At 40.3% G+C, this 22,999-nt stretch overlaps 1 protein-coding gene across 6 annotated transcripts in view; it reads left to right on the forward strand.

Annotated features, from left to right (window-relative positions):
- The window catches only part of LOC122009219 (serine/threonine-protein kinase BLUS1-like), a 59,966-nt gene that overhangs the window by 4,817 nt on the left and 32,150 nt on the right, over window positions 1-22,999 (forward strand). For 5 of the 6 annotated variants that reach the window (XM_042565296.1, XM_042565295.1, XM_042565292.1 and 2 more), the window contains 8 exons: window positions 1,609-1,816; window positions 11,786-12,040; window positions 12,991-13,115; window positions 13,232-13,276; window positions 13,379-13,460; window positions 13,538-13,606; window positions 13,690-13,860; window positions 13,931-13,972. In XM_042565296.1, coding sequence (XP_042421230.1) covers window positions 1,649-1,816; window positions 11,786-12,040; window positions 12,991-13,115; window positions 13,232-13,276; window positions 13,379-13,460; window positions 13,538-13,606; window positions 13,690-13,860; window positions 13,931-13,972 — 957 coding nt within the window. In that variant the 5' untranslated portion in view covers window positions 1,609-1,648. Of the gene's footprint in view, window positions 1-1,608; window positions 1,817-6,412; window positions 6,567-11,785; window positions 12,041-12,990; window positions 13,116-13,231; window positions 13,277-13,378; window positions 13,461-13,537; window positions 13,607-13,689; window positions 13,861-13,930; window positions 13,973-22,999 lie in introns of those variants that run through there. The other variant, XM_042565297.1, reaches the window with a different exon arrangement.

A 22,999-nucleotide genomic window follows, 5' to 3' on the forward strand; every position in this document is an offset into this window, starting at 1 on the left:
AAGTCAACAAGCTAGAAGATATCATGATAAAATATTGTGTGATATAATGCCAATGCATGTTGGCCACTTACTTGTGGGAAGACCTTGGCACAAAAATTTAACTCTTGTACCTTTGACTTTGAGACAAATACACGGAGATCAAATAAGACTTAAAAATGAGAGTGAATAAATGAAAAGAGAAGAAAAAAGAGAATGGAAAAAAGAAAAAGGATAAAAAAAGGAGTTTGAGCAACAAAATGAGAATGGAAGAAGAAAAAAGGTTGTGAAAAAAAGAGGACAGGATAAAAAGGAGTTTTTATGCAAGAGAAAGGGTGATTAGGCAAGCTTTATTTTTTCTGAAGATCTATAGTTTTCTTGATATACTACTTCACTAGTAAAAAAAAAAGAGAAAAATGAATAGTTGTTGAAGTATATGCAATTTTATGAATATCTGCTGGAGCGCATATCTTTATCATGGAATAAATTTACTTCTCATTCTCTCCTCAATTCCATAAGCATAGAGCTTAACTAAACTTTTAAAAGTGATAGCTATGAGGAAGGATGCAGCTAATTGGATATGTAGTTTTATACTTTTATTGAAAGAGATATTGACCTCCTTTGATTAACAATTGTGAGTTTGAATCATAAGAAGGCCATAGATGTAAAATCAATCACGCAGAAAGAAAAATTGAACATGAGAGAATATCTAACTACCATAACTTAAACTATACCAAGTGCATTTTAACAAAGTAGCTTGTGGCATACAATGAAATTCAACATTAGAACATTTGGAAAATAGCTAAGATAAGGATATTTTTGGCATACAAAAGCCTACCTAGATTAGTTTAAGAAACATAAGTAACTGCCACTAATATTTGTTAGTTTTGACAACTACCATCCTTGTACCTCGAAAAGTAAAATGTGGAAACTGGTATTCTTGTCATCTTCATTTATCACCGAATCTAGTAATCAATGGCACAAAAGAAAAAAAAATAGTCATCTAAAACAATGAAGGTAAAACATGAAATATATTCTATGGGAACAATTTAGTTATGTGAAACAATGTATAAATAGACCAAGCACATCTTAGAATGTTACCATATTAGGCAAAAATAATTAAAACAATATGTATATTTAAACAAATATGAACTCGTAAAGAGTGTCCTTGCCATCAATAATTTATCATCCTTTTCAATTAGAATAGATTTTTCACTAAAGCTTTGGAGGAGCTTCTTCTCTAACCTAACCACATAACTATATTCAAAGCATTTTGAAATTATCGTGTCTATTCCAAACTTTCAAAGATCTAGACTCACATGTTACATAAAGTTCAATAGGGTCTATGATGACATGATGCTGTAGAAATGTTATTCATTAGGATTTATTCTTAGCATTGACCTATTGAATAACAAATAGTCATCTAAGTCATATGAATAATCTATTCTAACATTTAAATGGTTCATGCTAGTGTTTGGAATGCCTAGTGATAAGATTAACATCTGTCTTCACTCGTCCAATGCTTAATAAATATCAGAGGACTTTTTGAATGTATCAGAATGAGTTCTTGTTCAGTCTTAGACCCTTATTAATACATTTATCTTCAACTTATGTGGCATCCTGGAAATGTAGGAATCTGAAGGTTGCTTATGGTGTTCTCTGAGAAACAAACATGGAACATGGATTAGAGAAGAGATTTCCAACAAATCCTAATGACTATAAGTTGTATGAAGAAGTAGGTGAAGGTGTCAGTGCTACAGTCTACAGAGCTCTCTGCATTCCTCTTAATCAGATTGTTGGTATTAAGGTTCTTGATCTTGAGAAGTGTAATAATGACCTGGTACGCTCACTGGTTTTTCAGTAAGCTCAAGAGTAACACAGTAGCTAAATGATAATAACTGTGCATCAGTTTCTCAAATTAATGCAATATTTGCTTCACATCAGTTAATTTCCTTCATTTTTTGTTCTATTACTGAAACCTTGTAAACCATGAAACCTTTTTTTTTATTTGAGAGGACATAATATAAAGGAAGTATCGAAATGATATATATGAAAATAGAAGGCAAAGATAGTATTTTATCACCACAATGTTAACATGGACATTGCTTTTTCTTTTACATTTTTCTACTTGAGCATTAAAAATTCTAATAAAAAAACAACTATAATATACTATTCTCCCTCTTTTTGACATTCTTGAAAAGTCAAAATTGTTAAATATATGTGTTTATGAAAAAAATTAACAAGCATCATATAAATCATGTGGTGTCTGGAATAGCAAAAGACCCAATTACATCAAAATTATGAAATATATAATCTAATTAGGCTTGATTGAAGTTTAGAACATTTAAACTATCAAATTTACTAACCTTATCTTTGACATTGTTCCGTAGGTGATTCTGCGACCTTGCTTGATAGGGTTGGGAATAGATTTATGTTTTCCAAAGGATTTTTGTATGTTTTCCATCACATGTTCTGAACAGCGACTATTAAATATCCAATTGCATTTAGTAAGAGGAGGTGGATTTCAACTTATAGAAGATAGCTTTGGTATCTAAAGTTGATTTGCATCCTTGAATGTTATATTTTGGATCCCCTTTTACTAAAGCATACTTGAACTGGGTGACTTATTTACCACATCCAAAACTATATTTATTACAAAATAAAAAAATATTTTTAATACCATCAGAACTTAAAACTCTTTTACTATTTTTGAAATTAATGTGACCTTTCATTAAGGTAGTAATTTTAGCTTTTGACGAGCAATATTTGCAGATTTATTATAAAATTTTAGTTTTTTTTGTCTAAGAGTTTATGTTTCCATTTTTCAAAACTGATGGTTGAGAAAATAATTCATCCTTTTTTATAAAGTGGAATTTACTTATGACATTTGCTGCGACGAATCAAAGATTGTTTTTCTCACTTGATTCATTGGTTGATGATGCTGAGAATAGGGGTTTACTTTCATCTTTAAAGACAGCTTTAAGCCTTTTTTTTCTTTCAAATTATTAAGTGTGCAATCACTTTTATACACCTTGATTATTGCACATAAAGCAAAATGATTCACTCTTTTTTGTCTCCAGCTGGTTTAATAACTTTTGTGAATCTTCTGAATTTTCTTACTATATAATACAAATTTCATTTTTTGCTATCTTCACTTGAATAATCCTACATGGAAGTTCACATGTGTCACACGGACTACCTGAAGAAATTTCGGTAGCATTTCCCCTCTATGAGTGACAATTTGAAACATTTCTACATTCCCCTCAGGGCTCACACTCATCAGCCAACACGGCTGGTATATATATAACAAACAAAAATAAAATCATCCACGCAATTATAATAAAACAGCCTCCGGCTGTCAACACTATACAAAAGAAAACGAAAATATTATCCAAACTTACTTCTTCTGTCGATCGGCAGGCGCGTAGCAAAACACCAAATAAAACTCCACCAAGCAAACGTAAACTCAACCAATACATTACGTAAAGACAAACCACACAAAATCCAGAGTACAAACCAATCCAAGTCTAGATCCTAGTTTCAAGGCAAATAAATGGAAAACCAAAAGACTAAAACGTATACTTCTGTGACAAGGGGACTAGCAACTGGAATCTTCTGACAGCTTCAACCTGAAATAAGAATAATCAACGGGGTGAGTTCAACAACTCAGCGGATACTAGATAAACATGCATAATAAGATATAACTAACAGTAATCATCATGTGGTACAATTTTCTGAACAAACATAGGAAATGCAAATTGAAAAGGCTGAAGAAAACTGTACTCACCAGGACCTCCTATCTGAATATAAGGGTCGTCAAACCAGATACAAAATGTCACCTGTATGCATGCCAAACATATGCAACCCAAACAAATGTAGCATCCAAAATGCAGCAATCACAGACAATAAATGCAATCTATGCATATGGTGCAAAAATGACATGTGTCACTCTTGACGCCAGTCAACCATCTCACACGCGATGGTGAGACCGAGTGGGTAGGGCTATGACAACTGTGCACTCTGCCATCACTGCTATTGAGTGACCGAGTGGACAGGATGCTGTCGGAGTACACCTATCCTCCTACCCCAAACATAGTGGAGGAGCCTAAGCTCTCATCTCCCTGTATCATAGGGGAGGGGCCATGCCCGCTACACGCTACATTCATCGCTACCCAGGAGCGGACCAGCGGAGCCTGACAGAGCAAGCTGCACACACCCTACCTGATGTACTACTAACTCATGAGTGGTTGTGTGTGCAGATCATGTAGCTGGCTATGCGCTCAACAATAATGGAGCTGACCATCGCCAGCATGCAATCATGCAAGATGATGCATGACACTAAACATGTAGATATAGACAATATACCCTCCATATAAAATGCACAAAAAGGAAGTAAATCATACGATGGTCTAGGTATCAAAACCTAAGTACACAAATCAGATATGACCAACAACAAGACTACTACACAGTAGGCAATGTAAGTCACTATTCCTATGAATAGGGATACACATGACGACAATCAAGGAAAATATAAGTAGGAATGCATAACAGATAGGAATATAGGCAGACAACAAGAACCAGATAGTGACATATCAAAGCAGATGCAAATATAATCATTACCACTAGAAATATACTATTATGCATATCTAACATGACTATATTAAGAGATAAGTCAGAAGTACCCGCCTCAAATAGAAGATCCAATCAAGCTAAATCCGACGTCGAGACGCTGGTCTCGAATCAGAGTCCTGCATCAATCAATATATATATATATATATATTATTTATCTAAATTCATAGAAATTAAATAACTAAATAAAATCTCCAAGCTAATTTAGGGAAAACCCTAATCAACATAACATTAACACTACCTAGATTCAATCCAATGGTTAACTAGGGTTAGTTGCCTTAACCCTAATCATTCCATTAGATTAATTCTACACCTAAATAAATCTACACATCACAATATTCCAATCAAGACATAATCTACAACAAAGATACAGTTCTCTACTCCTTACCTCAACTCCAAGTCACTGCTCTTGATCCTTAGCCAAATATGTTGCTATCGGATGAAGAAGTTGTTGGAAATCACCTCACTGCCCGGATCAAGAAGTAGATCCAGAAATCAATAAGAAAACCTCTCAACAACCCAAATAATCACTGATCCTCAAACATAACCTACCTTAAATCTGGTTGCTCACAGGAACAGCGAACAGAGGAGTTAGGACATCGGTGTAGGCTGTTCACGGCAAAGAGCAGCGATGGGAGGTAGGCGATGCAACGACAATCCAGCGACGTGTCTGTTCTGATGAGGAAACAGGGCACGGGAGGAGATCGACAGCTGCAGTGATCCGGCAACAACAGTAAAGGCTCGGAGCTAGGGCACAAATTGAAGAAATTTAAGAGAAAGGACATCAAGAAACCTACCCCTGTTGCCGGCTAGCGCTCTCAGTGTTGCAATGAAGCAAGAGGGAGAGATCTGCTAGTTGGAGCCATGGCACGCAGAGGACGGCGGTCGGCGATCTAGGGCAGAGTTGCGAGAGGGGGAGGGAGGAGAGAATCGACCAACAGCTAGGGCACAGGACAATGGACTTGGGGTGCTCGGGTTCAAGCTAGGGCGCCGGCGCTGGGCGGTGATCGGAGAGGGTGGCAGCGTTAGGCGGCGGTGTGCGGCTCGGAAGGCTCTCATGCTCCGGCATCGGTGGATCGAGGAAGAGCACCAGGATGAACAGAGGGAAGAGCTCGGCGGTGTCGGCCAGAAGAGAGGAGAAGAAGGCTTTCGGCGAGGAAGGATTAGAAAGGGTTGGGCGTCGTGAGCTCAACGAAAAGGAAGCAGCGATGAATTGGGAAGAAGAGTTCGGCGAGGGAGGAGAAGAAATAGGCACGGGAAAACAAATCAGAAAAGAAAAATAAATTAATTTAGGAAACCTAGGTTTGGTTTAATCAAAGCCTAAGTATTTTCTTAAATCAACTCCTATCTTTGGGTATTTCTAAACAGGTTTTTCCCCTACCTATTAATTAATCCCCGTAAACTACTCATACGAACTCCGAAAAATTCCTAGAAAATCTCTAAAAACTCCGAAAATTTTCGTTAAGGTATTTCGTCCATTTAACCTTATTATTGGATTATGGTATTTTACAACTTGCCTTCGTTGTTTTCTTCTTACATCATCAGGGATCCATTATCTCATTCATTTTAACATGGTTAAATCCTTCTCTTGTTTTTGTTGTCTTGGGAATTTTTCTTACTAATTTTTCGTTCTTAAGATTATCAAGAAAGATTAGTTCGTTCATAAATAAATCTTGTCTACATCTTATCAGTTAACATGTAAATTCTTTTTTACTTGAGAAGTTCTCTCAAGTAACCTCAAACATATGTCAAGTTTTCTATACATTAGTGCTAGTGTTATGGCTCCAGATTGTGCTCCAAGAGGATGTTGGGAGTGTAAACATCTGATCCAAGAGATTAAAGGAAGATGCATTCAACACTTCTAATGTGTAATTCCGTACCATTAGAAAATGATGGGCATGAAATGAATCGACTAGTGAACAACTCCCTGCATTGATCCTGCATTGGTGGCCGTAGTTTAGGTAGAAATTCTACATGCTAATTCTACTAAATATAGTGACATTGAGACAAAAGGAATGAAATGTGAATTATGTATGTATAGACTTTTTCTACAAGAACATAGTTTTTTGTAAAAATGGAATGAAAATAATTTAATCTAAATGATAAACAAGGCACAATGAAATTTATAGTTGGTTCTGCCTCTAGCAATCTTTCGTAATTTTTTTTATTCCTCAAGTTAAAAATACACAATCACATGGTATCCCACTTCTTGAAAGGAATTACAGTTATATATGATGCAAAACCAGTAAATAAACTGCACATACTATTTCTTGGAGCATTTACAACCTTGTTTAATCAAAATAGACTAAGAAGAGAACATTAAAGTAAATGAAAGATTGGTTAAGGAAACAATTGGCAGAGTTTGGTCCAATGACTCTTCAGCTCAACTACTTTTGGATGATCGATACCTTAGAAATGGTTTAATGAAAGATGGGATATTGCCCTAAAATGCTCTTTAGAAATAAATTATCTTTTAAGGTTTAAAAAATCCATATATAGTTGTTGGAAGATATATCTAAATTTAAAATTTTGAACTCAAGATAAGATTGAGAATATAACAAAATGTCATTCTCTTTGTAAGCAATTGAAATGTTAAAATAAAAATGTTGAATGAGCAAAATTATTATTGTTCTTTTACCTAAGTAATCCTTGCTTTAATATAGAAATTATCACTATTATTTTATATTTTTATGCTTAAATTCTATTCTAATTCTAATTAGGTTTTCAACATTGCTTAAGTTTGCTTAAAAATATTATTAAATTTAAGCTTATAATAAATATACTTATTCATTCTAGGATCTCTCAAAGGTTTAGCCTGATCTCTTGGGCTACATTTTTTTCTCAAAACAAAGTGTAAATTATTTTGGCACAACACGAAAATTGAAGGGGAGTTTTGGCACAACACGAAAATTGTTGTCGTACAACCTTTTGTGGTTACGGGTTCAAGTTGCAAAAACAGCCTTTTGCAATGCAGGGTAAGGATGTATACAATAGACCCAATATAGTTTTGACCCTTCCCCGTGACCTCACATTGGCGGGATCTTCATGCACGGGTTGCCTTTTATCAAAAGTGAGTAGTTATAAGGGTAGTCAGCATTGGTAAATCCCCTTAGCATTTTGTAATTTTTTTTCCTTCTGTTACAAGAAACAGGGGTAACTTGCAGTATAGTATTGGTAAATAATGTGATGTTTAGATGTTACCTTTAAAATGGTAATTTTGTGCCACTCTGCGAAACAACTAACAGTTGAAAAATTGTATTTGATTCATCGTTCCAAATATATGAGATTTACAATTCTAAACTAAACACGATTACACGTGTTGGTCTTTGCTGAGTGTTTCATTATGTCATGCCTTGAGTGGCATATCTTAGCAATAACATTTCAATTACTGAGTCTGGAGAGAGGGCAATATAGACCTTCCTTTACCATGATCTTAAGAGGGTAATATCCTTTTGAATTCTTGACCAAGATAGTAGTGACGCTCAAGTTTTTCCCTCATCAGCGTGTTGATTTTATCAGGCATAAGATAGTGTTCCTAAAAGCCATATTTTCAGGAATGGGTTTGTGTGATAATGAATATGAGGATCCTATCAATAGTCCTGTAATGGATTGATGGCTATATATTTATAAAGCTATATGAAAAAGGCTTTGGGAATATTGTAGGATCGAAGAATAAAAATTTTAAGCTCTAGAGTTCTACAATAATAGTTAATGCTATAAAAAAAATAAAACGAGCCCCTCTATTTATAGCCTTCAAACTGAGCATGGATAAGCTTCATACCATTCATTTATTGAAGTCAGTTGAAATCTTTGTTATTGGACTAAAATATTAATCATGGAAGCTTTATTTGCTAGCTTTTGCCTGTAGAATCAAAAGAAAGCACTAGGTGAATACTGCTTGTCACTTTTTCACTTCTTTTGGAAAACACGAGAGATAACATAGGGAATTAAAAGAAAATAGAAACAATGCTAGGACATTTTGTTTTTACTTGGTTCACAACCTGACAACGGCTAGTCCAAGGCTTGCACTCACGGAGTACTTTTGTTGTGTAATTCACTAATAGATTCGTCAAGTACAAGAAACTCCGATTACAAATGATGAAATGCAACTAATAATAAATGAACAATTTTATCGAAAACTCGGAAAGAATATAGACTTGGACGTTGTTGTGGGAGTAGCGTTTCGGTGTCATAGCGGAGGTTCAGAGCATTGTTTGAGCGTAGAAGAATGGTGTTTAGAGCTGTTGGTCGAAGGCTCCTTTATAGGTCATTTCAGGCGCTTGGATCCCTTTCAAGCTCCTTCTCAGAGAACTATTCGATCCACCTTCGTTGCCAACTTATCCACTTCTGGCGCTTGGATCACTTCCGAGCGCCTGGACTGTTGACTTGGCAACACCTCGTCGAAGCTTTATCATGGTTGAGTCCCTTTTAGGCGCCTGGTTGCCGACGTGCGCTCATCAGTTAGAGGTTAACACCTATCATGTCGCGAGCCAAGGTGAACAGGGTGCCTAGATCCATTCCAAGCTTTTTGATTTCTTCATTAGCACATAAAACACAATAACAATAGGAAATAAAATAGTTTGACAGTTTTTAGACCATCTGGACCTGACTTTGGATTTCGTTAAAAACCTAGGTCAAACTGACGCCTACTGTTCCCTCAACGAGGAGCATCCTCACCTACTCCTTTAGGAGAGTTTACCTTCTTGTTTGAACTTTTGCTCAGTATCCGATCTTGACCTTTGGGACTTCCCGCTAGACGTTCGGTCCTTGACCTGCCTAGACTTCTGCCTGGTGTCCTCGACCTCGAGCTTTCCACCTAGTGTCCTCGACTCTTAGGACTTCTATCTAACGCCCTCGATTTGCCAAGACTTCTTCCTAGTCCACTCGACTAGGACTACTTTGCCCGGTCCACTCGACTAGGACTTTCTTGCCTAATCCACTTGATTAGGAGTACACTCGATCAGGACTTCTTTGCCTAGCCTCAACTAGGACTTTCTTGTACACTTAGTTAAGCTCGTTAGATCACAACACAACTTAATTTTGAACCCTTTACCAATATCAAAATCAGGTTTGATTATCTGGTGCTTCTAGCACCAACATTGTCTTCAATTGAGCTAATACATTTTCAGTCATCTTAAATCTATTCTAGTTGGAGGGGAGCCTTGGCACAACGATAAAGTTGTTGCCATGTGACCAACAGGTCACGGGTTCGAATCTTGGAAACAACCTCTTGCAAAAAGCAGGGTAAGGCTGCGTACAATGGATCCTTCCCCGGGACCCCGCATGGCGGGATCTTCGTGCACCGGGCTGCCCTTTAAATCTATTCTAGTTGATTCAACATCTGTGAGCCCGACTCAATTAGATAAAATCACAAGCTCATGTTCTAGCCAGTTGTGATTTCGATCTTCTCAAATCATATTTAGTCGATTCAAATTCAATATGATTGATTCAACACCTATTAGTTGACTCAGATGATTGTTGTTGCAATCCTTAGACTTCAATGGATACTCTCGTCAGTCGATTCAATGACCTTTTCAATCAAATCAATTTTAACATAGAGCAAACTATTTTGAATAGTCAACAACCTTGTTGACTCAAATCACTCTACTGGATTGTCGTTTAATTAACTCAAGTTGAAACTGAAACCTCCTGTTTGCAAATATAATATCTGAGTCCATTGTTGAGTTGACTTAACTCTCAGATTCAACTGCTCAGTTGAGTAAACTTAACTTTTAGAATTTGCTCGTTAAATACATGCTTCATTAGTTGGGTGTACGCCTAGGTAAAAATCTACTTAAAACCAAAGCTATAAGTTGCTTGCAATCTCGTCAGTCTTCATCTACCAAGAGCCCTTGCTTTCAGGTCTTTCTTTATCATGAGACCTCGTATCTTAGTGTTCCTCGTATTCCAAAAGGGCTCGCCTCCAGTTCTTCTGATGCTAAGAGACCTTGCTTTTGAGTCTTCCTCATTTGCTCTTAATGCGCTCAAGCATCTTGTCAACACATGTTGATCTTCTCCATTTGCTAAGGTTCTCTTGGACTTTATCCTTAGTCAATGCTTGATGAACTTCTCTTTCTGCCAAAGTGTGTTGAATTTTTTCATCTGTCGAGATCCTCTTGAACTTCTTCATCTACTGACACATGTTGTACTTCTGCACTTGCTAAATTTTTTTAACCTAAAGTTCCTTGGACTTTTCCAACCTCAACACATGTTGAGCCATCTCTGCACTTGCTAAGGTTTGTCAACTTTTTTGCACTTGCACACTTGACAAACACATTAATAGATGTGACATAAACCTCATGGTTTGAATCTCGTACCTTGCTAGGTAAAACGATCGTAATCGGATAAATTACCAAAATTCGATAACAATATCTCTTGTATTGTGGTATCAATCGTGTCAACGAGTATCATTTCATGTTAATAGTCGATACTCCTCGGAATGCTAAAGTTGAGATGTTATTTTTTTTTTAATGTCTCCATACAAAATGTTCAAATTGTAAATTTTGGATGAAAAACAAATATTGAGCTTAACTATATAGTTGGCTTATCTTTTCTTATTCTTTTTCATCTCTTTCCTCCTCCCAATTTATCACCGACATCATACATCGAAATATCAGCACAATACCAAAATAATATTATTCTAGGCAAATACCAAAACATTGGCACGGCTTGAAATTTCAAACACTAGTAAATTTAACTTAAATCCTTTGTCAATCGCATCAAGACAGCCTTGTCAAACTCTACTACTTAGGGTATGATTACGATATCAAATACTATATGTTCAAGGCTAACTAGGATTGCTCACAATGCAAATTCTTCAGGTTATCATTGAGAAATACCAGCAAGTGTAGCAAATGTTAGATTTGTTGTCAGCTTTGTGTGTAATTTATTATTCTCTCATAATTACACCAAGGTACTAGGTTGTTCTTTGGTAGTCTTAGAGGAATGATTCTAAGCATGCCTTATTAGGCTTTTAGCTTGCATGATTATGAGTGCATCCATGATCTTGTCTGAATTTTTGTTTGCTTTGTGTTTCAATCATTCCAAGCATCTTATTTCATTTGAAGGATTTCCTGATTCAGAATACCATGATATAAGTTCTCTTAGATCTATCAAATGGTTCTGCTAATAACTTGATTGATAATGATATTGCAGTATCTGACCTTTTCCTTGATCTCAGGATGGGATAAGACGAGAAGTACAAACAATGAGTTTGATTGATCATCCTAACACACTACGTGCTTATTGCTCTTTTACAGTAGGCCACAACCTTTGGGTTGTGATGCCTTACATGGCTGGGGGTTCTGCCCTTCACATAATGAAATATGCTTATCCAGAAGGCTTTGAAGAGCCGGTTATTGCAACTCTCTTGTATGAAGTTCTTAAAGCTCTTGCATATCTCCATGCTCAGGGACATATTCATAGAGATGTAAAGGTATGTTGATTATATGTTAGGTTTTTGTACACAGGCGTATTTTTCAACTTGTTTCTTCAGTTTTGCTGATTATTCATGCTTTGAAAGTTCTCTCCATATCAAAGAACTTGTCGATCAGCCAACATCACTATCCTGTTTATTCAAAACATGGCAAGACTTTTCTTGCTTTTATTTATTATTTAATAGAATTCTTGAACCCTGTTTTTGCATCTATATTACTCTTGTTAACAATAGTTGGTTGCAATGTTATTTCCTCAGACACTGTGTTTAGGAACATAGCTAGTTTATACGGCAAAAGGATTAACTGAAAGAAAAGGCTTGGGTAAATGTTTCCTAGGCGTTGCTTTCCCCAGTTACCTTGGTGTCTTTGTTTCACCTCATTTTGTTTCCTTCCAATTATTAAGGCAAATGACTTTTTTTATTCCTCTAGATTTACACTTAGAAGTATATAAGTGTTGAAACCATTCCGATACAATATGTATGGTAAAAAAATCGTATCATTCTAGTCATAAACCAAAATTCTGGCACGGCTAAAAATTAACATTTTCAAACCTGCATTTGATACTGATATCAATTTTGACAATCATGATGTGTAGGCATTATGACCTTTATTACAATGCTGTCCATAGATCAAATTATTTCATAAATTGGATTTCATTTGACTAATTTATGATTCCATTGCTTGTGCTCAAGGTATATGAACCTCTTGCCATGTTAACAAGATTTTGTGTTGCCCTACCTATCCAAAAAAAAAAAAATTATTTCATAAATTGGATTTCATTTGACTGATTTATGATTCCATTGCTTGTGCTCAAGGTATATGAACCTCTTGCCATGTTAACAAGATTTTGTGTTGCCCTACCTATCAAAAAAAAAAAAAAAAGATTTTGTGTCACCCTAGTGCTTCAACCTTTCCTACATGTTTCTTTATCAAAGAATTTGATTTGCAGGCTGGGAATATCCTAATTGATGCTAAGGGAGCTGTTAAATTAGCTGATTTTGGAGTCTCAGCTTGTATGTTCGATACTGGAGATAGACAACGAGCAAGAAATACATTTGTTGGTACCCCATGCTGGTAAAGTCTGCCTACTATGTCTTTTGACATTTGGTGTCGATGAACGTGTTGATTTTGTAGTTGTTTGATGTATCGGATTGTTTATTCTTGTTTAAAAATTTGCATCTATTTCTCAGGATGGCTCCGGAAGTAATGCAACAGCTACATGGATATGATTTTAAGTCGGTGGTGACTTCTGATTATGACATTTTATCCTATTAACTTGAAATAAATTTTTTTATTATTGGTAATAATTTAACCTTGATAGTTTTGGTAATGAACAGAGCTGACATTTGGTCATTTGGTATAACTGCATTAGAACTTGCGCATGGCCATGCTCCATTTTCAAAGTATCCGCCTATGAAGGTCTATTTGAAATCAAAATGTCTTTTGCATGCCTTTGCTTTTGTTGTACAATACTAAAAAATTGTTATATATGATAGGTGTTGCTTATGACCTTACAAAATGCACCACCAGGTCTTGATTATGAAAGAGACAAGAGATTCTCAAAGGTTAATTTTTTTAAAAAAAAGGAAACTTTTTTAGCAAAATATGTCTCATGACCTTTATGTTAGATGCGTGACCTTTTTTATAGTCTTTTAAAGAGATGCTGGCCACTTGCCTAGTAAAGGATCCAAAGAGACGCCCAACTTCAGAAAAACTTTTGAAGCACCCTTTCTTCAAACATGCTCGCACAAATGAGTATTCAATACAAACTATCCTTGAGGGCCTTCCTCCTCTTGGTGAACGTTTTAAGGCACTCAAGGTATCACATTATTATTGTATCTTTGATATGTTGAAATTATTGTTAAAGTTATTATAGGACTTTCTTTCAGGGAAGAGAGGCAAATATTTTGTTGCAGCAAAATGGTGAACAGGTAACATAAATAAAAGTTTGTATCATTGCTCTTGAAATATTTGTTCATATTGCTATATTATTGCTAAGAAACTTTATAAAGGCATTAAAAAATATGTTATTATTTTTATCCATCAATCTCATTCATATATATACAGAGTATAGTTAATCAAATCCTTACAATGAAAATTATATCAAGGTAAACCATATCTCTATATTTTTTATTTTTTTATTTATATAATCTGTAACACTCTCCCTTATGCTAGAGAATAAATATTGATCATGCCCACTTGTTATAAAGATAATTGAGTTGAACCCCATTTAAAGCTTGTGTGAAAATATTTTCCAGTTCTGCAATTGTCACATTCCTTCTAGAGATCTTTTGATAGACAAAGTGACATTCAATCTGAGTATACTCAGTTTGCTCATGAAATACGGGATTGGAAGTAATATATAGAGCCACTTGGTTATCACACTACAATTTGATTGGTATAAGTTTTAAGACTGCAATTAGAACCTAAAATATTCACAATATCTCACACATGTCATAGTTCTATATTCTGTACTCGAATGTGAGACAACATTTTGTTTCATACTTTTCTATGAAACTAGATTTCCCCAACAAAGACACAATAACTTGATTTGGATTTTTGATCATCTTTCGATCTTGCCCAGTTAGCATTAAAAAACACTCAACCTTAGTATGACCTTGATTGTTATACAAGATACCTCATCTTAGTGTTCATTTCAAATAGTACAAAATTTGTCCTACAGTTGCCTAATACTTAACTATTTGAGATCATATATTGAGTGACTAAATATGCAATATGTGACTTGAGTCAGTAGATGATTTAGCTTTCTAACCAATCTTTCATACTGCTTAGGATTCTCAAATAATTCACCATCTTTTGTGAGTTGCAGATTAGGAGTCATTAGAGTACTATATAGTTAAACTTTAATTTCCTGTCTCATGCAATAAGTCAAGTACATATTTCCACTGACATAAAAAGATTCATTTCTTGTTACCTTAACTCCCAAGAAGTATTTTAAAATCCTTAAATCCTTTGTATGAAATTGATTGTGAAAAAAGGATTTAAGAGATAAGACTATCTGCAATATCATTTTCTGTAGTAACAAATTGTCCATGTATACAACCAATAAAATGATAGAACACATAATTACTAGATTTATATTTCATCATTCTAAACTTTTTAATCATTTGATTTAATTTGTCAATCCAGACACGGTGAATTTGTTTCAAATCATATAAGGATTTACGAAGACGTCATGCTTTTTGATACTCCCCGTGAGTAATAAAACTTAGCGGTTGTTCCATATAGACTTCCTCTTGAAGGTTGTAATGGAGAAAAGCATTTTTATTGTATAACTGATGTAAGTGTCAATTACGAGTGAATGCCAGAAAATAAATAATTGGATAAAAGTAAGTTTAGTAATAGCAGAAAAAGTATTAGAATAATCACTCCATAAGTTTGGGCATACCTTTTAGAAACAAAATGGGCTATTAGTCAAGCAATAGACCCTTTAGGATTGACTAAATTGTAAACACCCATTTGTATCCAATTATCTTTTTCCCGTAATTTGACTAGGGTCCAAGTACCATTGCCATCAAAAATATTCATCTCTTCAGTCACAGCATTACGTCAACCACGATGAAATAATGCTTCATGAACAGTTGTAGGATGGGATATAAATCAAGAGATGCAATAAAGGAACAAGTAGATGATGGTAGTGATTATAAGACACAAAGGAAGATATTGGAGAAGTACATTGATGCTTATTTTTGTGAAGGGCAATTGGTAGATCATCACTTGAACTTGGATCCGCTGAAGAAGAAGCTAGCACATGACATAGATGAGGAGGAATATATCACCTAGATTAAGCGTGAGGCTTAACAAGAAATTTAGTAAAATAAAAAATAGAGGATGTGATAATATTTGAATTTGAGAATACAAGACAGTTTGGTGCATGAAGCTCCTGCTAATGTGAGGTCCAAGGGAAGTGTCAGACTACATTGGGTCTATTGTACATAGTTTTACCTTGCATTGTAAGTGGCAGTTTTCACGACTTGAACCCCTGAGGTCACACGACAACAATTTTGTAGTTGCGCCAGGCCCCTTCTTTTTTGAACTCGAGAATATCCAAGCAATACACACTTTAGAGATTTTGGATCAAGTTTTTAGATTTAAGAACAAATATCTCGAGCAAAATAGGTACAGCTAAATGGTCTAGGTTCAATAAGAAACAACGACTTATTTGGAAAGAGGAGTCTCACCATGAAGACGGACTATGGGATACGATTAATTAAAAAATAAGCTCTGAAAACTGTATCAGCCCAAAACCTTTTAGGAACCTGCATTTAAAAAAATAAAGCTCTTGCAGTTTCAAGAAAGTGTCTATTCTTTCTCTCAACAATTCTATTTTGAGATGGTATGTCTACACAAGAGTTCTGATGGGGAATGCCATGTTGAGTCATGTAAGTTTGAAAATATTTCAATAAGCATTCCTTAACATTATTACTTTGCAATATTTGTACAGAATATTAAATTGAGTTTTAATCTCGGCAAAAAAAGATAGAGAAATGAAAGAATAACTTAGAATGACTTTTCATCAAGTATAACCATATCATAAGAATAATCATCAATAAAAATAATAAAATACCTAAACTCGCAGACAATAGGATAAGGTCCCCAAAGGAGCACTAGCTCGTTTGCTAACTCTTGGACTTGGACTAAAACGATGGTGTTTAGCAAAGTGACATGACTCACAATCTAATGATAATAGACTATAGAATTAGGGCTAAGTTTCTTAAATACTAAGAGAGAATGATAAACCAACTAACAATGTGTTTCGAACAGGGGGGTTATTCCTGAACAAGTAATGAACTTAGCTACCTGTGCATCAAGGATGTAGAGGCCCTAGACTCATGTCCTTTATTATCTATGATCCTGTCCAAACCAGGGGTCAACGAACGCTGGGGACGTGGCGCTCCCTACTAGATCCTCAGGTGCTCCGGCGAACCTGCAACAAAACCGAGCCGGGAGGGGTGTCCCGGCGACGGCCCTCCGACGCTCAATTCAGGCGAGGAAATAGCAAAGAAGTGGCTTTGAAGTAGAAGACTCGTGTACCTCCGGTGAAGAAATGGAGACCTTATATAGACCTCTCAAAGAAGCCTGGGCGCGCCAATCAAAGCAACCACCTGCTTTTGACCATGCCCAGGTATGGGTCTGTCAGAAGGGCCATGCCCAGATATGGATCTGTCAGGAAGACGTCCATGAGGCCATACTGCTACTGTATCAACCTTTCCATGATGTGACGGCAAGATCCTCCATCGTGCGATCTTGTGTACGGCCTAATCATCAGACATGCTTCTGCTGATATCCCGTATCCAAATTAGGGCTCACGGCCACATGCTTGTTCTATCGGATGAAGGTCATTGCCTAGTGCTCGGCCTGTCCCGCTCGCTCATCGAGCCCATGGGGTTGACCTCCCTTTGACCGTTGACCTCCACATGTCGTTGACCTTGCCCTCATGAGGGCCCCCCGTTCTTATCACCGGATCACTTGCCTTCCCTTCAAGTCTAGTCGAAGGAGGCGTCGAGTCCGACTGACTGGACCGCCTTTCAGTCGCTTATAATATCCCTGGGCCGTTCGGCCCTTTTGCCAAATTCAGTCGCTCGGCTCTTAGTTATGGTTGTCTTGTCGCTCAACGTGGATGTTTGCTTGTCTAAATCTTCTCGAAAATCACGCAAATCCTCTTCATTAAGGCGAAGCGTGCGCGGTATGGGCGCATTAATTGCGCTTGGTGACAGAGCGTCACGTGGCTCCTCTTGCGTGGCGGTGATGATCCGTACGATGGGACGCCGATTGCTTTGAAATGGACGGTTAGATGATGACCTTGTCTTCCGTGACCTGCATCCGACGACGGAGGCCGACCGACCTCAGCCGTATAAAGCCTCCGTCTTCTTCCTTCGCCGCATATTCGCTCGTGCGTTGCCTTCTGCTTCTTCCTCTGCCGTGACCTTCGACGATCCAGTTCTTGTTTTTCGGCGGCTACCATCTCACCGGTGATCCTTTCCGTCCGTTTCCTTCTCAGTGAGTCTTCTCCCTTCATTTACAAGGTCTTCCCAACTTGTTTTGCCTCTTTTGCTCCCATTCCTTCGATTCCTCGCTATCTTTTTGCTTCTTCGAGATGGCAAGCTCCTCCGAACCCGCTGTTGGTGTTCATGGGTATACTGACCACGGAGAGTCGGTTTGATGAGGAGGGTGCTCGGCGCCTTGTTCGGACATATGGGATTCCGATAACTATGAAATAGTTGTAGCCAACCCGACCGACCGGCCCCACCCCCCGATCGGCACCATTTGTTTTTTTCTAGACCAATTTCAGGGCTTAGATTTCCACCCATCCCTTTATTTTAGAGGTTTGTAACTATTTTCAGCATCCCGCCTACCAACTTGGCCGAATTCCTTTAGGCCGGGGTGGTCGTCCTCTTGTCGCACAAGATCCCTCTTGACCCCAAAATATTCCACTTTTTTCTACCCTAAACAATCCGAGCTGGGCACTTTTATCTTCCAAAGTAGAATAGGCTTTAGATTTTTTGATAATATGCCGACCTCCAACAAACACTGGAAGGAGTTTTTCTTCTACATGCGACTTCTCGAGCGGCCAACATTCCGAACCAAATGGCAGATCATGTCGACTCGGAGTTCTGTAGCAACCCCAAATTATCTTCACGCGAACTGGTTATCCGGTCAGCGGTACAAGATCGACCAGTTGCTTCTCAAGGGGGTGTTGTATATTTTTGGGTTATCTCCCGTTCGGGCCAATCTTCCCTACCGCATGGGTAAGAGATTCTTTACTCCCTTCACCTTTTTTATCTAACTGATTTTAATTTCTTCCATTACAGCTGAAGTCCTGTGGCGCTCCAAGGCTACCGCTCATTTGAAATTGAAGGCCGTGGAAATTGAGGCGGCCACCAAAAAAGAGCTCGCCGAGCGGGGTCTCATCCCCAGCCGCCCGGCAGATGCAGGAGAGGGGGGGGCGCAGTCCGCCCCTGAAACAGAAGCTGCCCCATCCGCTTCAACGGAGGTTGAGGCGGATCCTGTTTCCTCAGCCCCCGCCGAGCTGGGCGTCCCCCAGGTCGGAGATCCACCATTGGAGGTTCGGCGGAAACGTCGAAGAGACTCCAGCCTTCCGCCGACCCAAGAGGGGGCACCACAGGCGCCGATCGGCGTAACTTCGCCTGCTCGCACGCCATCACAGATCGGGACCCCCGTGGCTTCGCCTACCGCACAGCCCTCCGGCTCTCCTCCCCGGACTCGTCGCCGCTTACGTCGGTTGGGCGAAACTTCCACCATAGGGGAGTCCTCTCATCAGGCGGCCGCGACTGAAGAAGCGCCGTCCGGCCATCCGACCATCAAGACTACCCTCCGATTCCCATCGGAGGAATATTTACTGTCCGCCGATCGGCCCTCGAGCCCTGTTCACGAAATAACCTTGACGGGTCCGCTCGCCAAGCTTTTTGAGGCCCTCATGACGCCCAAGCAGCTCGGCGACAACAACATGCAGCAGGCCACTCAGGTAAATTCATTTTTCTTCCCGCACCATGCTACTGTTTGGTCCCTGATTTCATTATTTCCCTTACAGCGTTGGGCTGAGCAAATCGCCACTAGCCATCGGCTAGCCGAGCTGGAGGAGCTCCTGGAAAAACTCCAAGTGTCGGGAGGTCCGTCTGCTGAGCGAGAAAAACAAGCCTTCGAGGCCGAACAGAAGAAGTCTGCCGACCTGGCTACAGAGGTGGCTCGGCTAGAGGGCCAAGTCAAGAAGCGCGAAGCGGATGCCAAACGCGCTACTGCCCGGAAGAAGCGAGCGGTAGCCGATTTGGACAAGATGAAAGTAGATGTCCGTGCGCTAGATCAGCGATCCAAGGATCTGGAGGCCCAGCTGAACGCCGAGCGAGAGGTCCGTTCGGCAGAACGCACAAAGGCCGAGGTGGACTTGAAGGCTGTCCAAGATACCTTAACCGCTTCCCGAGCGGCACTTAAAAAATATAAGGAGGGAGAGTCGAACCGCCTAGCAGCAGCGCGCCAAGAATACCTCCGCTCGGAGAGGTTCGGCGCAAAATTCGGCGGCAACGTCTCTTCTACTTTCGCCGAAGTGGTTAAGGTCACCATGACGTACTTGAAGAAGAGTGGCCACCTTCCTGCTGACCTGAGCATTCCCCCTCCTGATCTGGCAGCCATGCTTGACGACATCCCGGACGCCTTTTTTAATTTTGAGGATCGGCGGATGTAAACTTTTTATACGTGCCGGTCGGCATAATTTTTCTTCTAATGAAACGCTGCTCCTTTGCCTTTGTCTTCGTACTCATTATCTATAATATTCTTCTATTTGCTTAACGTTTATGCTTAGAGTCAGTCATGCTCTTAAGCGTTCTCCATCAAGCGGTCGATCGGCTTAACCCATTAAACAAATTTCGAGCGGGGAAGACTACTCGCGCTGCACGTATCTGGCTTACGTGAATTCAGCTAACGCCAAGTATCGAAGGACCAACCCCCGATCGGGCCTGAATGTTTTAATGTTCGTAGTTTCCGCGGTTTCTTATTCTGATATTCGTTCATCCGTCCGGGGCATTATAGCGTGGATGTTTATAGCCGATCGGCGCGGCTCTCGATGTTTAACGACGGAGCTCGTCGGCGCGGATGATTATAGCCGATCGGCGCGGCCCATCCATGGGCTTGGGTTTCCGACGCCAAGGCAGGAGGATCGAAGGGCCGAGCGGGAATCCGCTCGGCTGGGACCAAAGGGCCGAGCGGGTTGTCCGTTCGGCCAAGATAAGGGCGAGGGTACAAAGGTGGCCGAGCGGCCTATGCGCTCGGCTCGGGATATGGGATATCAGCAGAAGCATGTCTGATGATTAGGCCGTACACAAGATCGCACGATGGAGGATCTTGTCGTTACATCATGGAAAGGTTGATACAGTAGCAGTATGGCCTCATGGACGTCTTCCTGACAGATCCATATCTGGGCATGGCCCTTCTGACAGACCCATACCTGGGCATGGTCAAAAGCAGGTGGTTGCTTTGATTAGCGCGCCCAGGCTTCTTTGAGAGGTCTATATAAGGTCTCCATTTCTTCACCGGAGGTACACGAGTCTTCTACTTCAAAGCCACTTCTTTGCTATTTCGTCGCCTGACTTGAGCGTCGGAGGGCCGTCGCCGGGACACCCCTCCCGGCTCGGTTTTGTTGCAGGTTCGCCGGAGCACCTGAGGATCTAGTAGGGAGCGCCACGTCCCCAGCGTTCGTTGACCCCTGGTTCGGACAGGATCAATTTGGCGCCGTCTGTGGGAACGCTCCTGCATCTGAACAGAGATAATGGACGAGGCTGGACAACTCTCTCGGGATCGGCTCAACGGTGGTTTCGGAGGCTGCCGGATGGATCCATCACTAGCTTCAAGGACTTCCGAACGACCTTCCTCCACCACTTCGCCAGCAGTCGGCGTTATCAGAAGACAAGTGTCAGCTTGTTTGCCATCAAGCAAGAGCCAAGAGAATCGCTTCGAGCTTACATCCAGCGATTCAACCAAGTGGCAATGGATATCCCGACGGCCACATCGGAGACGATGATGAATGCCTTCACGCAGGGCCTTGTGGATGGGGACTTCTTCCGGTCGCTCATCCGAAAGCCGCCCCGAGATTATGATCATATGCTACATCGGGCTAACGAATACATAAACGTGGAAGAAGCACAAGCCGCCCGGAAAAAGGAAACTCCTACCGAGCGGGCACCTATTCATGCCGAGCGGAAACAGCACGCCGCTCAGCAGCCACCTAGAGGACCGAGAGCCGAAGCAATCCGATCCCCCCACGCCAGGTCACACGTACAAGAAGTGGCTGCCGCTCGGCCCAAGCCAAAGAAGAGGTGGACCCCTATGTTCTGCTCCTTCCACCAGACGAATACGCACAACACGAAGGATTGTCGAAGTCTTCCCTTCGTGGCCAATCCCGTTCCCAGGAAAGCCGAACGACGGTCACCTCCCATCGACAGGAGACAAAGGACCCATGAAGCCGATCGGACACGCACCGAGAGGCGTCATCAACAGACGCCCGATCGGCACCGATCTCCAAGACAGGAGAATCGACGGGCGTCCAGAGAACGGTCCCGACCGTCCACTCGAGAAGAGGAAAACAGAAGCAATACTTCCCGGGGCGAGATCAACGTTATTGCAGGCGGGCCGACCGGAGGAGACTCCAACCGAGCCAGAAAGGCGGGCGTCCGACAGCTGCAGATCCACGCAGTCGGCTGTAGCCAAGACGGGCAAGTGGACCGGAAATCACTTTCGGGCCCGGAGACTTAGAAGGAGTTGAAGTGCCCCACGACGACGCGCTGCTCATTAAAGCGGTAATAGCAAATTACACTATTCACCGCATATTTGTTGACACAGGGAGCTCGGTCAACATCATATTCAAGAAGGCTTTCGATCAGCTGCAAATTGATCGAGCCGAGTCGCTGCCCATGGCGACCACTGCGATGAAGTTCGGTTCGGACAGATCCGGTTGGCTACCTCACTGGGAGAGGAGCCGCTAGAGGACCAAGACAATAAATTTCGTGGTGGTTGACTCTCCCTCGTCCTACAACGTCATTTTGGGACGACCAATTCCGAGCGGTCGTCTCAACCTTCCACCAAATGAAGTTCCCCGTCGAAGACAAGGTGGGAGAAGTACGGGGAGACCAGTTAGCAGCTCGGCGATGCTACATCGAGATGGTCCGAGCAGAATCCAACTCCGCTCGGAAGGTGCCTCGAATCGAGGTAAATACTATCACTGAAAAGCCACCCGCCTTAATTTACGAGGAAAAAGAAGAGGTGCAGATTCATCCGACCCGATCGGAGGCCACCACTTTTGTTGCCTCTGATCTGGAGGAGAAGCAGAAGGAGGAGCTGATCCAATGCCTCCGACGAAACCATGATGTATTCGTCTGGTCGACACATGAATTGCCTGGAATTTCGCCGAGCATAGCACAGCATGAATT

Source organism: Zingiber officinale, chromosome 8A (assembly GCF_018446385.1).
Source record: "Zingiber officinale cultivar Zhangliang chromosome 8A, Zo_v1.1, whole genome shotgun sequence".
Taxonomy (NCBI): Eukaryota; Viridiplantae; Streptophyta; class Magnoliopsida; order Zingiberales; family Zingiberaceae; genus Zingiber; species Zingiber officinale.